Source organism: Spermophilus citellus, assembly GCF_964194105.1.
Source record: "Spermophilus citellus genome assembly, chromosome: X".
NCBI lineage: Eukaryota > Metazoa > Chordata > Mammalia > Rodentia > Sciuridae > Spermophilus > Spermophilus citellus.
This window is the reverse complement of record NC_138190.1, coordinates 76,715,334-76,733,342: the sequence shown is the minus strand read 5'-3', so window position 1 is coordinate 76,733,342 and position 18,009 is coordinate 76,715,334. Positions and strand designations below refer to the sequence as shown.

The 18,009-nt window shown below is 34.4% G+C and overlaps 1 protein-coding gene across 3 annotated transcripts in view; it reads right to left on the bottom strand.

The window, feature by feature from the left end:
- The window catches only part of LOC308638702 (vascular endothelial growth factor receptor kdr-like), a 317,685-nt gene that overhangs the window by 251,961 nt on the left and 47,715 nt on the right, over positions 1-18,009 (bottom strand). For all 3 annotated transcript variants that reach the window (XM_081276379.1, XM_081276380.1, XM_081276381.1), the window contains one exon: positions 16,307-16,527. In XM_081276379.1, the coding sequence (XP_081132505.1) occupies positions 16,307-16,527 (221 nt within the window). The remainder of the gene's footprint in view (positions 1-16,306; positions 16,528-18,009) is intronic.

Genomic DNA, 18,009 nt, shown 5'->3' with positions numbered 1-18,009 from the left:
TCATAAACTATATAAACATATAGATATTGAACAACACACTTTGAGTGAACAGCATATAATTGATGAAATTAGGGAAGAAATTAAAAACTTTCTACAACTAATTGAAAATAAAGCAGGACATACATGAATCTATAGAAAGCAGTACTAAAAGGGAAGTTTAAAACAATGAATGCCTACATCAAAAATTTTTCAAATAAATAAAATAATGATGTAGCCCATAGTCTTATTAAAACAAAGAGCAAACCAAACAAAATCAGTAGAAGAAAAGACATAAGAACAAAAATAAAAGAAATAGTCTAAAAGAATAATACAATAGCTCAATTAAACAAATAGCTGATTCTTTGAAAAGATATAAAATGACAAATATTTAGCTATATTCATCAAAAGAAAGTGAGAAGACAAACTAAATTAGTTAAAAATAAGGCTTTACAAGTTTTACAAATTCAAAGGATCACTAGAGAATATTTTGAAAAACCATTTACCAATAAATTGGAAAATCTATAAGAAACAATCAAATTTAGGATCATGTAAAAAATTAAATCAAGGAAATGTTTAAACCCTAAATATAGGGATAAAATCAATTAGATTGCAACAGTCACAACAAGTCTCCCAACAAAGAAAATCTCAGTACCAGATTCACTGCTGAATTTTACCATATTTTAAAGAAGAATTGAGAACAATGGTCCTCAAACTATTCCATGAACCAGAAAAAGAAGTAATTTTTTCAGGCTCATTCCACAAATCCAGTATTACTCTGGTTCCAAAACCTTATAAAGACAAAACAAGAATTAAGACTACATACAGACATCACTAATGAACATAGATTTTAAAATCCTCAATAAAATTACCATGAGGGGCTGGGGATATAGTTCAGCTGGTAGAATGTGTGCCTCACATGCACAAGCCTGGGGTTCAATACCCAGCAACAACAACAAAAAAAAAATACCATAATCCAAATTCAAATGAACCTTAAAAAGGTCATACACCATGATAAATATGATTTCATTCCAGGGATGGAAGGATGGTATGGCATACACAAATTAATAAATATAAAAGGATGCATAAATAAAATCAAAGATGAAAATCACATGATCATCTCTGTAAAGCAGAAACTCTTTGATAAAATTACACCTTCCCTCCTAATAAAATCTCAGAATAAATTAGTTATAAAAATGATCATTTAGCGGCTGGGGTTGTAGCTCAGAGGTAGAGTGCTCACAGTACATGTGTGACTCTGGGTTCAATCCTAAGCACCATATAAAAATAATAAATAAAATAAAGGTATTGTGTCCAACTACAATTAAAAATAAATATTTTTTTAAAATGATCATTTACTAATATAATAGAGCCTATATATGACAAACCCCTAGTCAACATAATTCTGAATGGGAAAAAATAAAAATAGTCCTTTTAAAATCAGGAGACAATTAGCACATCCATTCTCACCACTCTTATTCAATATAGTAATAGAAAATGTAGATACCCTAAAGACCTAACAAGAGCATGCTACAGGGACACTGCTATATCGATGTTCATAGCAGCACAATTCACGATAGCAAGATTGTGGAACCAACCTAGAAGCTCTTCAATAGATGAATGGATTAAAAAATATGGCATTTATACACAATGGAGTATTACTCTGCAATAAGAAATGACAAAATCATAGAATTTGGAGGGAAATGGATGGCATTAGAGCAGATTATGCTAAGTGAAGCTAGCCAATCCTTAAAAAACAAATGTCAAATGTCTTCTTTGATATAAGGGGAGTAACCAAGGACAGGGTAGAGACGAAGAGCTGGAGAAGAAGACTAACATTAAACAGGGATGATAGGCGGGAGGGAAAGTGAGAGTTAAGGGAAATTGCATGGAATTGGAAGGTGAGCCTCAGGGTTATACACAATTACATATAAGAGGAAAGGAGGAGTAGGAGAAAAATTATATAAGTGGAAGAAACGATTTATAGTAGAGGGGATGGAGAGAGAGGAGGGGAGGGGAGGGGAGGGGAGGGGGGACAGTGGAGAATGGGATAGACAGCAGAATACATCAGTCACTAGAAAGGCAATTTGTAAATCAATGGAAATGTAACTGATGTGACACAGCATTCTGTATATGGGGTAAAAATGGGAGTTCATAACCCACTTGAATCAATCTGTGAAATATGGTATATTAAGAACTATGTAATGTTTTGAACAACCAACAATAAAATAATTAAATAAAAAAGAAAATGTAGATATTGAAATTAGGCAAAAGCAAGCAAGAAAAGAGATACAAATAGGTAAGGATGAAGTCAAATTATCCATGTTTGGTGATGATCTGATACTATAAGTAGAACAACCTAAAGACTCCACTAAAAATCTTAAAACTAATAAGCAAATTCATTAAATAATGAAATACAAAATGAATATACACAAGCCAGTATCTTTTCTTTACACAACAGTGAACTCATTAAGAAAGAAATCAAGAAAATAATCCCTTTCTTGATAGCCACACAAATAAAATATCCAAGAATAGCTATAAAGAGTTTAAAGACCTCTACAAAGAAAATAATAGAATATTGAAGAAAGAACTTGAAGGAGACATTATAAGGTAAAAAAGATTTTCCACGTTTTGGGCTTGGGGGAATTCATATTATTAAGACCTACATATTACCAATAGAGATCTACAGTTTCAATGCAATCCTCATGAAAATACCAATAACTTTGTTCACAGAAATAAAAAAAAATAAAAACAATCCTAATGAAGCACAAAAGACCACAAATAAACAAAGCAATCATGAATAAAAAGAATAGTAATAGGGCTGGGGATGTGGCTCAAGCAGTAGCTCAATCTCCTGGCATGCATGAGGCCCGGGTTCGATCCTCAGCACCACATACAAACAAAGATGTTGTGTCCGCCGAGAACTAAAAAATAAATATTAAAATTCTCTCTCTCTCTCTCTCTCTCTCTCTCTCTCTCTCTCTCTCTCTCTCAAAAAAAAAAATAGTAATAGAGGCATAAAAACACCTGATATCAAAATGTATTATGAAGCCATAGTAACAAAAACACCATAATACTGGCATTAACACAGATATAACAGTGTGTTAATGTAACAGAAAAGAGAACCTAGATATAAACCCAGAAATTTATCATTTACTGATTCTTAACAAAGGAGCCAAAAACACACATTGAAAGGAAAAAAAAGTCTTGAAAGCAAATGGTGCTAGGAAAACTGAATGCAAGGAAGATACATATTTGTATCTATTTTCTTTCTTGCTTTTCTTGCTTACTGCAGAATATTGAAACTAGACATCTATAGACTTCTGTATCTCACCCTGTGCTAAATAGATCCTATGGATAAAAGACCTTTACATAAAAAACTGACACTTTAAAATGTACTAGAAGAAAACTTAAGAAGAACACTTGAAGGTATTGGCATAACCAACAATTTCCTTAATAAGACTCTAGTAGCTCAGGAAACAAAAGCAAGAATTGACAAATGGAATTACATCAAATTAATTTGCTTTTGCATAGAAAAGGAAACAATTGATAGAGTGAATATACAAGCTATAGAATGGGATATATCTTTTCTGTTATTCATTTGACAGGGGGTTAATATCCATAATTCATAAATAATACAAACAACTTCACAGTAAAAACTAATCCAGCCCAACAAAATTGGCAAGGGTTCTGAATAATTTCTTCTCAAAAAAGATATAAAAATGGCCAATAAATTATATGAAAATACTCAATATATTTGCCACAAGGGAAATAAAAATAAAGACTACACTGAGATTTCATCTCACTCCAGTTAGAAGAAAAAAAATAGTAACAAAAGGCACAAATGGTAGTGATAATGCAGGAAAAATGAATATTTATATACCATTGATGGGAATGTAAATCACTACAGTCACAATGGAAATCAGTATGCAGGGTTATTTAAAAAGTAAAACTAGAATTATCATGTAACGCATCTATACTCCTAGGTATGTATCCAAAGGGAATGAAGTGAGCATCAAAAGAGATACCCACATACCCACATTTATTGAAGCACTATTCACAATAGTTGTTAAGATATGAAATCAGCTTAGGTGCCTATGTTCTGATAAATAAAGAAGATATGGTATATGTACCCAACAGAATAGTATTCAACCATAAGGAAGGATGAAATAATAACTTTTCTAAGAAAATGAATGGAACCATTAACTGAAGTAATCTAGATAAGAGGGAAAGAGAGGGTTGAAGAAAGGGTAGATATTTTCAAGGTATGCAATATGCATATATGGAAATGTCACAGTGAAAAACATTACTTTGTACAATTAATATGTTAACAATTTGCAGTTTTAAAAATATTAAATGTGGTGGAATAGTTTATCCAATAGAGGAAATTTCAAAGAACATCAGCATTCAGGCAGTGGCATGTATATTGCTGGCAGATTTTAACTTGGGTTATGGTGATAATAGGAACAAGAAAAAGTATGCAATGATTCAAAAAATCTGTACTTTTTCCAGAAAAGTGTAAAATGTATTTTTAAAAAGAACAAGATAAAACCATAAATAATTTTTAAACATGGAGATTAAATAAGACACTTTTGAAAGAGGAAAAAGAGAAGAAATCAGGGAAGAAATTTTTAAAAAATAAAAACAAATGTAAAGAGACATACAACATATTAAAATCTCTGGGAAAGTATGAAAGTAGTTCTAAGGTAAAAGTTTCTAGCATGGATTGTCTACATTTTATAAACAATAGAAAGATTTCAAAGAAAGAATCAAATGTAATGTCTCAAGACCCTAGAGAAGCAAGAAATAATATAAAAACAAATAGAAGACAGGAAATAATTAAGACTAGAGCTAAAATTAAAAATAAAATTACATAAAAATCAATGTGACAAAGTGTTGGGAATTGAAAAAATAAATAATATTGATAAAACCATTAGCCAAACTAAACAAAGTAAATACAAAAAAAAGACCCAAGTAAATAAAATTAGAAATGAAATTTGAGACATCATCACAGACATTGCTGAAATCTAAAGGACCATTAGGAGCTAGTTTGTGAACTTATATTCCAATAAATTGAAAAGTTTAGAAGATATTGATAAATTTCCAGACACATATAGCTTACCCAAAATGAACCATAAAATTGAAGCGGTAATAAAAAGCCTCTCAACAAAGAAAACCTTGGGATCAGATGGATTTTCAGAAGTGCTCTATCATAATTTTAAAGAACTAATATGACCATACTCAAATTATTCCATGAAAGAAAAAGAGAGGAAACACTATCAAATTCAGTCTATTAAGCTAATATCACCTTGACATGAAAGCCAGAAAAAAAAATCAAGAGACTACAGCTCAATATATCTGATGGTAAAAGATAGAAAATTCTTAATTAAATATTAGTAGTCTACATTGAGAATTATATTAAAAGGATTGTACACCATGTTAATGTTGATTTCATTCCAGAGATGCAAGATTAGTTTAACATATGCAATCAATAAATGTCATTCATCACATAAATATAATTAAGGAAAAAATCATATGAACATATCAACTGATGCAGAAAAGGACATGAACAAAATGAAGCATCCATTCATGTTTAAAACACTGGAGAAACTAGGGATAGAAGAAACTGACCTCAATATTATAGAGGCAATATAGGACAAACCCAAAGTCAATATCGTACTAAATGAAGAAAAACTGAAATTGTTTCTTCTTAAATCAGGAACAAGACAAAAATGTCCACTCTCACCACTCCTATTTAATATAGTTATTGAAAGTCTAGCCAGAGAATCAAGAAAGACAAGGAAATTAAAGTGATACAAGTAGGAAAAGAAGAGGGCAAATAATCTGGTTGATGATGTTGTGATTCTATATGTAGAAGACACAAGAAATTCTACCAGAAGACTTTAAGATCTGATAAACAAATTAAGTATAGTAGCAGGATACAGAATCAAGATAAAAAATCAATAGCTTTTCTATATTCCAATAGTCAATCTAATGAAAAAGAAATCATAAAAATTATCACATTCATAATAGCCTCAAACAATAAAATATTTGAGAATAAATCTAACCAAGGAGGGTAAAGACTTCTATAGTGAAAACTATAGGAACAAATGAAAGAAAACAATAAAAATGGTTTTAAAAGATGAAAATCCTATCATGCTCTTGAATAGGCAGAATTAATATGGCCAAAATGGCCATAGTATGAAATATGATCCACAGATTCAATGTGAACCACATCAAAATACCAAGGCATTCTTCATAGAAGTAGGAAATTACTATGGAAATTATTACTAAAATTATTATGGAAGAATAAAAGACTCAGAATAGCCAAAGTAATACTGAGCAATAAGAGTGATGCTGGAGGCATCACAATAACCAATCTTAAATTATACTATAGAAATATAGCAACCAAAACAGCATGGTATTGGCATCCAAACCATCCAATACCATCCAATACCATGGTATTGGCAGGAGTAATAATGAAAGTGAATACAAGACAGAGACAAATACACATAGATACTATCATCTGGTACTCAAAAAGTTGCAAAAAATGTGTTAGAGCATAGATAGTCTTTTTAATAAATGGTGCTAGGAAAACTGGATATTTCTATATAGAAGAATAAAACTAGAACCCTATCTCTCACCTTGCACAAAAATCAACTCAAATAAAAGTGGATCAGAGACCAAGGAATCAGACCAAAATTACTGCAACTGCTAGCAGAAAATATAGGCTCAATACTCCAACATAATGGCACAGGCACATAACTTCCTTAACAATAGTTCTAAAGCTCAAGAAATGAAACCAAGAATCCGTAAGTTGGATAGATTCAAATAAACAAGCTTCTGCACAACAAACAAGAGTGTGTAACCGATGTGATGCTGCAATCTGTATACGGGGTGAAAATGGGAGTTCATAACCCACTTGAATCAAAGTGTGAAATATGATATGTCAAGAACTATGTAATGTTTTGAACAACCAACAATAAAAATTTTTAAAAATAAGAGTGTGAAGAGTGAATGGGGAAGAATCTCTGCCAGCTAATATTTCCACAGGAGATTAATATTCAAAATATTTTATAAAACAAAAAAATAAACTAAATAGACATTTCTCAAAAGAAGAAATACAAATGGCCAAAAATATATGAAAATATGTTCAACAGTCTTAGCAATCAGAAAAATGCAAACCAAATCTACATTGAGGGAATCCAAGATGGCAGGATAGAGGGAGGCTGCATTCTGTGCTGCTCTGGGACCTCGAATTCAATTACTGGGAATATTATTTTACTGCAAGTGATTAGAGGACCCCTGACAGCTGCTCCCACTCAGGAATTATAGCTGCCATGAGCATAGGTCTCCAGGCCTCAGCATCAGCACAGGACTCCCCACCACTCATCTATGCAGGTCCTCCAGGTGCTGAAGCAAGACCACCAGCATTAGCACCCATGCAGGACTCCTGGCCACCCACCCATGCAGGAATTCCAGCCACTGCTCCCACACAGGACATCTGGCCACCACTCCCATGAGGACCCCCATCTACCAACACGGGGCTCCTCCAGTCACCTCTATCTTGAGGCACTGCAACCACTGCCACAGTCCCCTACACATGATAGCCTGCAGCTGGGGACACTGCACTGGGTCTGGTGACAGCACAGCCACAATACTGCATGCCATAGAGCTACATCTCTGAACACGCCATTCAATGCTACTACCCAGCCCCACCAAACCCAACACCCCATCACTGCAAGCAGCCACCTCCACATTGATTCACTTTCATTGCCATCTTTAGTTGGGGCAACTTCCAGCTTAAAACACAGGCTGGGGCTTCGAAAAAATATCAAGGAACTAAAAGTCCCCAACTTGCCCCCTGTACCTGGCAGCCACTAACCCAGCACAGTGCCTGTGGCAATGCAGACAGTCCATAGCTCACAAAACCAAGTCACAAAACTGGGTCCTGAATTGCCCAGTATAAAACAGCTCTCCACAACAGGTTCACAGCCCCTAGAATGCAGTCCAACAAGACCTCCAGAGAGAAAGGTTCCTAATTGGGAAGTAGAAAGGGAGAGGGTAAATGAAATATGGTTTAGAGACTAAATTAGAGACCAGGAATTGCAAAGTCTACAAGTGATATAAGGAGATAAGACCAAATGCTTATATCATATGAGTGGGCCCCCAAAGGAGATCCTTGGGATGCAGTCTCCCATTGTGGACTGGCAAGTACTATACCTCACCTCCAAGAGCCATGCCCCAAAGACCAACCCTCCCACCTTATAATCTTCACTATCCTGATGGTAAATGTCACCAAACAACAAACAACCCCACCTACTGCATGAGAAGGAAAGCTGGAAAGATACTGCTCTCCAACAAAAACAATCTTTGCATCTTTCTCTGAGATATCTCTCTCTCTCTCTCTCTCTCTCTCTCTCTCTCTCTCTCTCTCTCCCTCCCTCCCTCCCTCCCTCCCTCCCTCCCTCCCTCATTTGGCCCTCACATCCCCAACATTTGTGAAACCAAGTACTTTTCAAGAATTAGGCTAGTGAAGACTGGGATGTCTGAATAGTATATTACAGTAGTGTTGTATATTCTTTTATCTCCTATTTTTACCTTTTAAAAAATATTTGTTTTAGGTATAGGTGGAACAATAACCTTTATTTTATTTTTATGTGGTGCTGAGGATCAAACACAGTGCCTCATGCATGCTACGCAAGCACTCTTCTGCTGAACCATAACCCCAGCCCCCTTTTTTACTTTTCTTAATATTTTTGTTTGCTTGTTTTTTGCACTCTACTATCTTCCCACTTAGTTGTCTCTCCATAATCACTTTCTCTCTCTTCTCCTGCTATGAACCAAATTCTTTCTAAGATATTATAATTCTATATGTCACCTCCTACCCCCTCAACATCTCATTCTATAGCTCACCCTCAGTTCTTTGTCCACTATTAGAAACTGTAGACCCTTTTGCAAACCTACTATTTATATCATAGATAATAATTAAATTTACCATATCTGTATATTGGGACAACACTGTAAATGTCTTAATAACAGCTATTTGGTTTAACATTGTATATTGTTTATAATGGGATCTGTTCACATTGTTTTCTCCTTTAAAGGAGAGGCATTGTAAACTGGCAGGAACACTATAAGCATCTAGGCTGTAACACCTCAGATCCAGAGTGATAGAAGTGAATACACACAAACAACATGAAAAAACAAGGGAAAAGGTACCCCCCAAAACTCAAGATATTATATTATTAGAATCCATGGCCAGCACAACAGAAAAAAATGGCAGAAAAGGAGTTCAGGATGTATTTAATTAAAATGTTCTGTGAATTTAAGGATGGCATAAGAGAACAAATACAGGCAGCAAAGGATCATTTTGATAAAGAGCTACATAAGCAAATATAAGAATTAAATGATTACTTCAATAAGGAGATGGAGGTTATGAAAAAAACCAGAAATCAGATATCCTTGAAATGAAAGAAACAATAAACCAAATTAAAAGCTCTATAGAAAGCATCACCAACAGATTAGATCACTTGGAAGGCAGACTCTCAGACAATGAAAACAAAATATATCATCTTGAAAAGAATATTGATCACACAGTGAAGATGGTAAGAAACCATGAACAGAATATTCAAGAATTATGAGATAACATAAAAAGAGTGAATTTAAGAATTCACTTCTGTTGGGATAAGGAAGACAATGAAATAATATCAGAAAATTTTCCAAACATGAAGAATGAATTGGAAAATCAAATACAAGAGGCTTACAGGACACCAAATGTACAAAATCAAAACAAATCTACACCAAGGCACATTATAATGAAAATGCCTACCATACAGAATAAGGAGAGAATTTTAAAACTCACAAGAGAAAGGAGTCAGATTACATACATGGCAGAAACAAATTAGAATATCTGCAGATTTTTCAACCCAGACCCTGAAAGCTAGAAGATCCTGGAACAACATATACTAACCTCTTAAAGAAAATGCATGCCAACCAAGAATCTTATATCCAGCAAAATTAAACTTTAGATTTGATGACAAAATAAAAACCTCCCATGATAAACAAAAGTTTTAAAAAAATTACAACTAGAAAGTGTAACTACAGAATATACTCTGCAAAATATTCCATGAGGATGAAATTAAAAACAACAATGAAAATCCGCAAAAGAAGGTACTACATTAAGGAAATACTAATCAAAGGAGAAACCACATCAAGTTAAATGCCAAAAATAAACAAATATGATCAGGAATACAAATCATATCTGAATAATAACCCTGAATATTAATGGCCTAAACTCACCAATCAAAAGACATAGACTGGCAGATTGGATTTTTTAAAAAGACCCAACAATATGCTACTTTCAAGAGACTCATAAGAAAAGACAGCCACAGACCGAAGGTGAAAGGTTTGGTAAAAAAAACATACCATTCACATGGACTGTGGAAACAAGCAGTGGTTTCCATCCTCATATTAAATAAAGTAGATTTCAAGCCAAAGTTCACCAACAAAGATAAAGAAGGACATTTCATACTGCTTAAGGGAACCATACATTAACAATACATAACAATTATAAATATATATGCCCCCAAAATGGAGCATCTACATTCATCAAACATACTCTTGTCAAGTTCAAGAGTCAAATAGACCACAAACAATAATACTGCGTTACTTTAACACACCTCTTTCACCACTGGATAGACCTTCCTAGCAGAAGCTGAACAAAGAAATTATAGAACTCAATAAAACAACCAATAACAGTATATATATATATTTTTTTTTCCATCCATCAACAAGTGAATACACTTTCTTCTCAGCAGCACATGGATCCTTCTCTAAAACAGAACATATATTATACCACAAAGCAACTATTAGCAAATATGAAAAAGCAGAGATACTATCCTGCATTCTATCAGATAATAATGGAATGAAATTAGAAATCAATGATAAAATAAAAAATACAATCTACTCCAACACCTGGAGACTAAATAATATGCTGTTGAATGAACAATGGGTTGCAAAAGACATCAAGGAGGAGATTAAAAAATTCTTAGAGGTAAATAAGAAAACTGATACAACACATCAAAGTCTCTGGAACATTATGAAGGCAATACTGAGAAGAAATTTCATTGCATGGAATTCATTCCTTAAAAGAAGAAAAAGTCAACAAATAAATGACCTAACATTACATCTCAAAACCCCAGAAAAAGAAGAAAAAATCAACACCAAAGGCAGTAGAAGACAGGAAATAATTAAAATTTTAGCTGAAATCAATGAAATTGAAACAAAAGAAACAATTGAAAAAACAAAAAGTTGGTTCCTTGAAAAAAATAAATAAAATTGATAAAACTTTAGCCATGCTAATGAAGAGGAGAGAAAACTAAAAATTGCTAACATCCGTGAAAAAAAAGGAAATATGACAAACACTACAGAAATACAGAAGATAATTAGAAATTATTTTGAAAATTTGTACTCCAAGAAAATAGAAAATACTGAAAGCATCGACAAATTCCTAGAGTCATATAATTTGCCAAACTGAACCAGGATGATGAAAACCACATGATTTAAACATATCAATTTCAAGCAATTAAATAGAAGACACCCAGGACCAGATGGATACACAGCTGAGTTCTATAAGACCTTTAAAGAAGAACTAATACCAAAACTCCTCAAATCATTTCATGAAATAGAAAAAGAGTGAGCATTTCCAAACCCATTCTATAAGGCCGATATCACCCTGATTCCAAAACCAGGCAAAGATACATCAAAGAAGGAAAACTTCAGACCAATATCTCTAATTAACATAGATGCAAAAATCCTCATAGTGGGGTAGGGAGGGGGAGCATGGGAGGAATAGATGAATTCTAGATAGGGAAGAGGGGTGGGGGGGGAAGGGAGGGGGCAGGGAATTAGCAAGGGCAGTGGAATGTGATGGACATCATTATCCAAAAAAATGTATGAAGATATGAATTGGTGTCAACATACTTTATATACAAACAGAGATATGAAAACTTGTGGTATATATGTGTAATAAGAATTGTAATGCAAAAAAAAAAAACAAAGTACATGTATAAAGGCATGGATTGTTGTGAACATACTTTATATACAAAGATATGAAAAATTATGCTCTACATGTGAAATAAGAATTGTAATGCATTCTGCAGTCATGTATTTTAAAAAATAAAATAAATTTTAAAAATTCTCAATAAAATTCTGGCAAATGGAATACAAAAAGATAATAAACCACGATCAAGTGAAATTCATCCAGGGATGCAGGGTTGGTTCAACATAAAGGAATCAATAAATGTTTTTAAACACATCAATAGACTCAAAGATAAGCATCATATGATCATCTCAATAGATGCAGAAAAAAAAAATTTGACAAAATACAGCACCCCTTTATTTTCAAAACCCTAGAAAAACTAGGGATAACAGGAACATATCTCAACACTGTAAAACCTATCTATTCTATGCCCCAGGCCAACATCATTCTAAATGGAAAAATTGAAAGCATTCTCTCTAATAACTGAAACAAGACAGGGATGCCCTCTTTCACCACTTCTATTTTACATAGTTCTTAAAACACTGGCCAGAGCAATGAGACAGATGAAAGAAATTAAAGGGATATGGATATGAAAAGAAGAACTCAAATTAGCACTATGTGCTGATGATATGATTCTGTACCTAGAAGACCAAAAAATAATCCACCAGAAAACTTCTGAAACTAATAAATGAATTCAGCAAAGTAGCAGAATATAAAATCAACACCCATAAATCGAAATTTATGGGTGTTGATTTTATATTCTCAGAAGATGATATACAATCAATCACTGTATTTTATATTCTCAGAAGATGATACATAATCAATCGCTGTACATATCTGTGACAAATCCTCTGAAAGAGAAGCAACGAAAACTACCCCATTTACAATTGCTTCAAAAAAATAAAATAAAATACTTGGGAATCAACAAAAGAAGTGAAAGACCTGTATGGTGAAAACTACAGAATGCTAAAGAAAGAAATTAAGGAAGACCTTAGAAGATGGAAAGATCTACCTTGTTCTTGGATAGGCAGAATTAATATTGACAAAATGACCATACTACCAAAGCACTATACAGATTTAATGCAATTCCATTCAAAATCTCAATGACATTCCTCATAGAAATAGTAAAAGCAATCATGAAATCCATCTGGAAAAATAAGAGACCCAGAAGAGCTAAAGCAATCCTTAGCAGAAAGAGTAAAGCAGGTGGCATCACTATACCAGACTTTAAACTATACTACAGAGCAATACTAACAAAAACAGCATGGTATTGGCACCAAAACAGACTTGTAGACCAATGGTATAAAATAGAGAACACAGAGACAAACCCACATAAATACAGTTATCTCGTATTAGACAAAGGCATCTCTTCAACAAATGGAAATCCATATGCAACAAAATGAAATTAAACCCCTATCTTTCACCATACCCAAATCTCAACTCAAAGTGGATCAAGGACCTAGGAATTAAATCAGGGTTCCTGTGCCTGATAGAAGAAAAAGTCTACCCAAATCTTCATAATGTAATATCAGGCTCCGACTTCCTTAATAAGACTCCTATAGTGCAAGAATTAAAATCAAGAATCAATTAATGGGATGGATTCATACTAAAAAGCTTCTTCTCAGCAACAGAAACAATCAGTGAGGTTAAAAGAGAGCCTACAGAATAGGGATGAATTTTTACCACATGCTCATCAGATAGAACACTAATCTCTAGGATATATAAAGAATCCAAAAATCTTAACACCAACAAAACAAATAACCCAATCAATAAATGGGCCAAAGAATTGAACAGCCACTTTTCAGAAGATGATATACAATCAATTGCTAAATATATGAAAAAAATATTCAACATCTCTAGAAATTAGAGAAATGCAAATCAAAACTACTCTAAGATGCCATCTCACTCCAGTCAGAATGGCAGCTATTATGAAGACAAATAAAAATAAGTGTTGGCAAGGATGTAGGAGAAAAGGCACACTCATACTTTGCTGGTGGCACCGCAAATTGGTGCAACCAATATGGAAAGCAGTATGGAGATTCCTTGGAAAACTGGGAATGGAATCGCCATTTGACCCAGCTATTCCACTCTTTGGTTTAAAACATACCCAAAGGGCTTAAAAACAGCATACTACAGGGACATAGCCACATAAATAGTTTTAGTAGCACAATTTACATTAGTTAAACTGTGGAACCAACCTAGATGCCCTTCAGTAAATGAATGAATAAAGAAAATGTGGTATATATACACAACAGAATATTATTTGGCATTATAGGAGAATAAAATCATGGCATTTACAAGTAAATGAATGGAGCTGGAGAATATAATGCTAAGTGAAATTAGACAATCCCCCCCCCAAAAAAAAAACAAATGCCAAATGATTTCTCTGATTTAAGGATGCTGATCCATAATATGCTCTAGGGGGTAGGAATGGGAGAATAAAAGGAACTCCAAATAGGACAAAGGGGAAAAAGGGAAGGAGTGGAAGGGAGGGGGCATAGGGGTAGGAAAGACAGTAGAATGCGATGGTCATCATTACACTAAGTACATGTATGAAGACACAAAGGATGTGACTCTACTTTGTGTACAACCAGAAATATGAAAAATTGTGCTCTATATGTATAATATGAATTGTAATGTATTATATTGTCATATATAACAATTTGAAATCTAAACAAAGAATACAAAGAACAATAAATCCTAGGATATGGAGTGAAAGGTACACTCATTCATTGTTGCTGGAACTACAAATCAGTTCATCCACTTTGGAAAGCAGTACAGAGATGCCCAAAATGATTAGGGAGGAATCCACCATTCTTACCCAGCTATCCCATTCCTTGTTATTTATCAAAAAGAACTATAATCATATTATAGTGATGCCTACATATAGATGTCTATAGCAGCACAATTCATAATATTCAAGTTATAGAACCAGCATAGGTATCCCTCAATAGATGATTGGATAGCCAAAAGGTGGTATTTATACACAGTGGAGTTTTACTCAGCCATAAAGAAGAATGGTATTATGTTATTTTCAGGAAAATGAATGGAACATCATGCTGAGTGAAATAAGTCAGACTCAAATAGCCAAGAGCCAAATGTTTCTTTTATATGTGGAAACTGAGAGAAAAAAAAGTTTTAAAATGGGGACAAATCTCATGAATATAAAAGGGAGAACAAGAGAGTAGAGGAAAGAGAATGAGGTGTAAAGAGATGGGGAAGAGAGGAAGAGCATGGGGAGAAGATTACCTCTACATAGGGAAGGGGGTGGGAGGGAAAGGGAAGGGGAAAGGGAATTGCATGGATGGTGGAAGGAGACCCTCATTGTTATACAAAATATATGTATGAAGATGTGAGAAAAAAAAATAGCGTTACCCTAGATTAGGTAGAGAGAAGTGATGGGAGGGGAGGGGAGGGGTTGGGGAGATAGGAAGAATAGTAGAATGAAACAGACATTATTATTACTGTGTGTATATACGTGACTGCATGACCAATGTGATTCTGCAACCTTTATACTCAGAAAAATGAGATATTATATCCCATCTGATTCAAATGTTAAAAAAAAATAAAATAAAATGCAATACAGATTTAAAAAAAAAAACAGAAAGTAGGAGGGATGGGAAAGGAGTAGTATAGTAGAATGAAATTAACCAAACTATATCATGTGCATATATGAACATGATTTCTGTAAATATTGAATGAGGTTCAAAATACATGATATGGTTAGAATAGTGGCTAACAACATAATAAGTACTGCATAAAGGTCAGCATAGTAGTTAACATGAAAATAAACCCTATAACCAGAATATCTGGATCCTTACCCTGATACTTGCCAGATGTGTGATTTTAGGCAAATTATTAACCTTTGTATGCCTCAGTTGCCTCACATATAAAATGGGTAAAACTCATACCTACTTCATCGGATCGTTTACTTGTAAATCTCTTAGAACAGTCCCTGATACATGGTAAGTACTGCAAAAGTATTTCCTTTCTTTACTAAAAATATTATTGGAAGCAGCTGAAATCAACTTCATATTGTTTTTTCTTGTTTCCATAGATCAGAGATAAAGAATGTTATCTTTGCAAATTATGAAGCTGTGCAGGCAAACCACACCAAAGTCAAAAAGCACAAGTCTGTCCCTCGTGTATCAAACTCTTCTTTTCCTTCTCTCCCCATAAAATAAAATATTCCAGCTTGTTCCAAAATGACCTTGGGATATATGTATCTAGATGTACAGAAAAAAAATACAATATCCTTGAGTCCAAAGGTAGGAGGTACCCACTCACCTTTGACATACACATATACACTGGCCTTGCCATTAGAATCCTTGGTGTCAGCAACATCTTTGTAACTACATGTGAAGTAGCCAGTATCACCAGCTTCTGTGTGGAAGATAGTGAGTTGGTTACAAGTGAAAAGGTGGTTATCAGAACAGGGATATTCCAAGATGCGGGTCCGACTCCCTGCAAGTCCAATGCCCCAGGTCCAGGTCATGGCAGCCAATCCTCTGAGAAAACAATGCAAAAAAATAAATAAACAAACAAATTAATTAAGAAAGCAAGCCATACTAAAGCAGGTCTGGGAGAGACAGTGCAGAAGTAGCCATACTTCAGGCCCCTAATTCTGAAGATTTAACTGTAGCAGATAGCTTGATGCACATGAAAGAACTGGCAACTGAAATTGGGATACTTAGTTATGGGCTAGATGAGAATCTGAAAAGCAGGTAAGATTCAAAGACATGTCAAGTCTTTGTCTCTATCTTCCACTGCAGTTCCTCTTCTCCCCAATATTCAGCTAGCTTTCTCCCCAATAGGGGTGCTTTGAAATTTTGGGAAAACAACTTACAAAGGTGTAAGAAAATATTACATTAAGTCATTCTTTATGTCCTTTCTGTCTCTACTGTTTCCACTTGGCAAATAAGCTCAGGAAGGCAAAATGCCTTATCCAAGAAGTTGCTGATAGGACCAACAATGTGTAAGCTAGATCTCAGTGTAGATTTTTTTCCACATTTATTTCCTCATTAAATTTTAAAATCTCTTCTGGGAAATGATTTGAGCTCTGAAAAGATATGCACCTGGATGACATTCTCTGCATTCTGTGAGAAAGCACCGGGGACAAAGTTAAATTTAATTCCATTACAATTATTCCACATGCAGACAAAATGAAGGAAATCTATCTCCTTCTCCTAATGTTATGTTTGAGGATATTGGGTGTCCCCCAAAGGCCCATGTGCGAAAAAAATGCAAAACATTTAGAAGTAAAATGATTGGGTTACAGGAGCCTTAACACAATTAGTGAACCCTAACCCTAACCCTAACCCCTGATAGGAATTTACTGAGTAGTAACTGAAGGCAAGTGCAGTGTATATGGAAGGTGTGGATCATTGGGGCTGTACCTTTGGGAATATATTTTGTCTTAGTTGAGCAGAGTTCTCTCTTTGCTTCCCAGAGCCATTTCTTGAGCTGCTTTCCTCTATGACACCCAGCCACCATGAAGTTCTGCCTCACCTCAAGCCCGAAAGAATGGAGTCAGCCATCTATAAACTAAGACCTCTGAAACCATGAGCCCCCAAATAAATTTTGCCTTCTCTAACTGTTCTTGTCAGGTCTTTCAGTAATAGCAATGAAAAAGCTGACTAAAACACCCACCAAGGATAATTCTCACCTCCCTCACCATTTGCACAGCAAAAACAACCATTGTAAAAAACAAAAAAGTGGGAAGGAAAAAGAACCTGGATATTGATTCTCAGTATTATTGCTGTCACATAATCTTGACTAGTTACTTAATTACATAATCTTGACTAGTTACTTAAGCTTATGTTGCTTATATGTAAAACAGCAGTGTAATCCTCCTCTCCCACTGAAGGTGTGAAGATTCATCCAGAAACCTTTGAAAAGTTTTATCAATGGAAGGAAACCACATGTGTGGGAGGCAGTGGGAGTGGGGTAAGCTTGAGCCAAACTTGATTCCAGTTCTCCAAAGATAGACA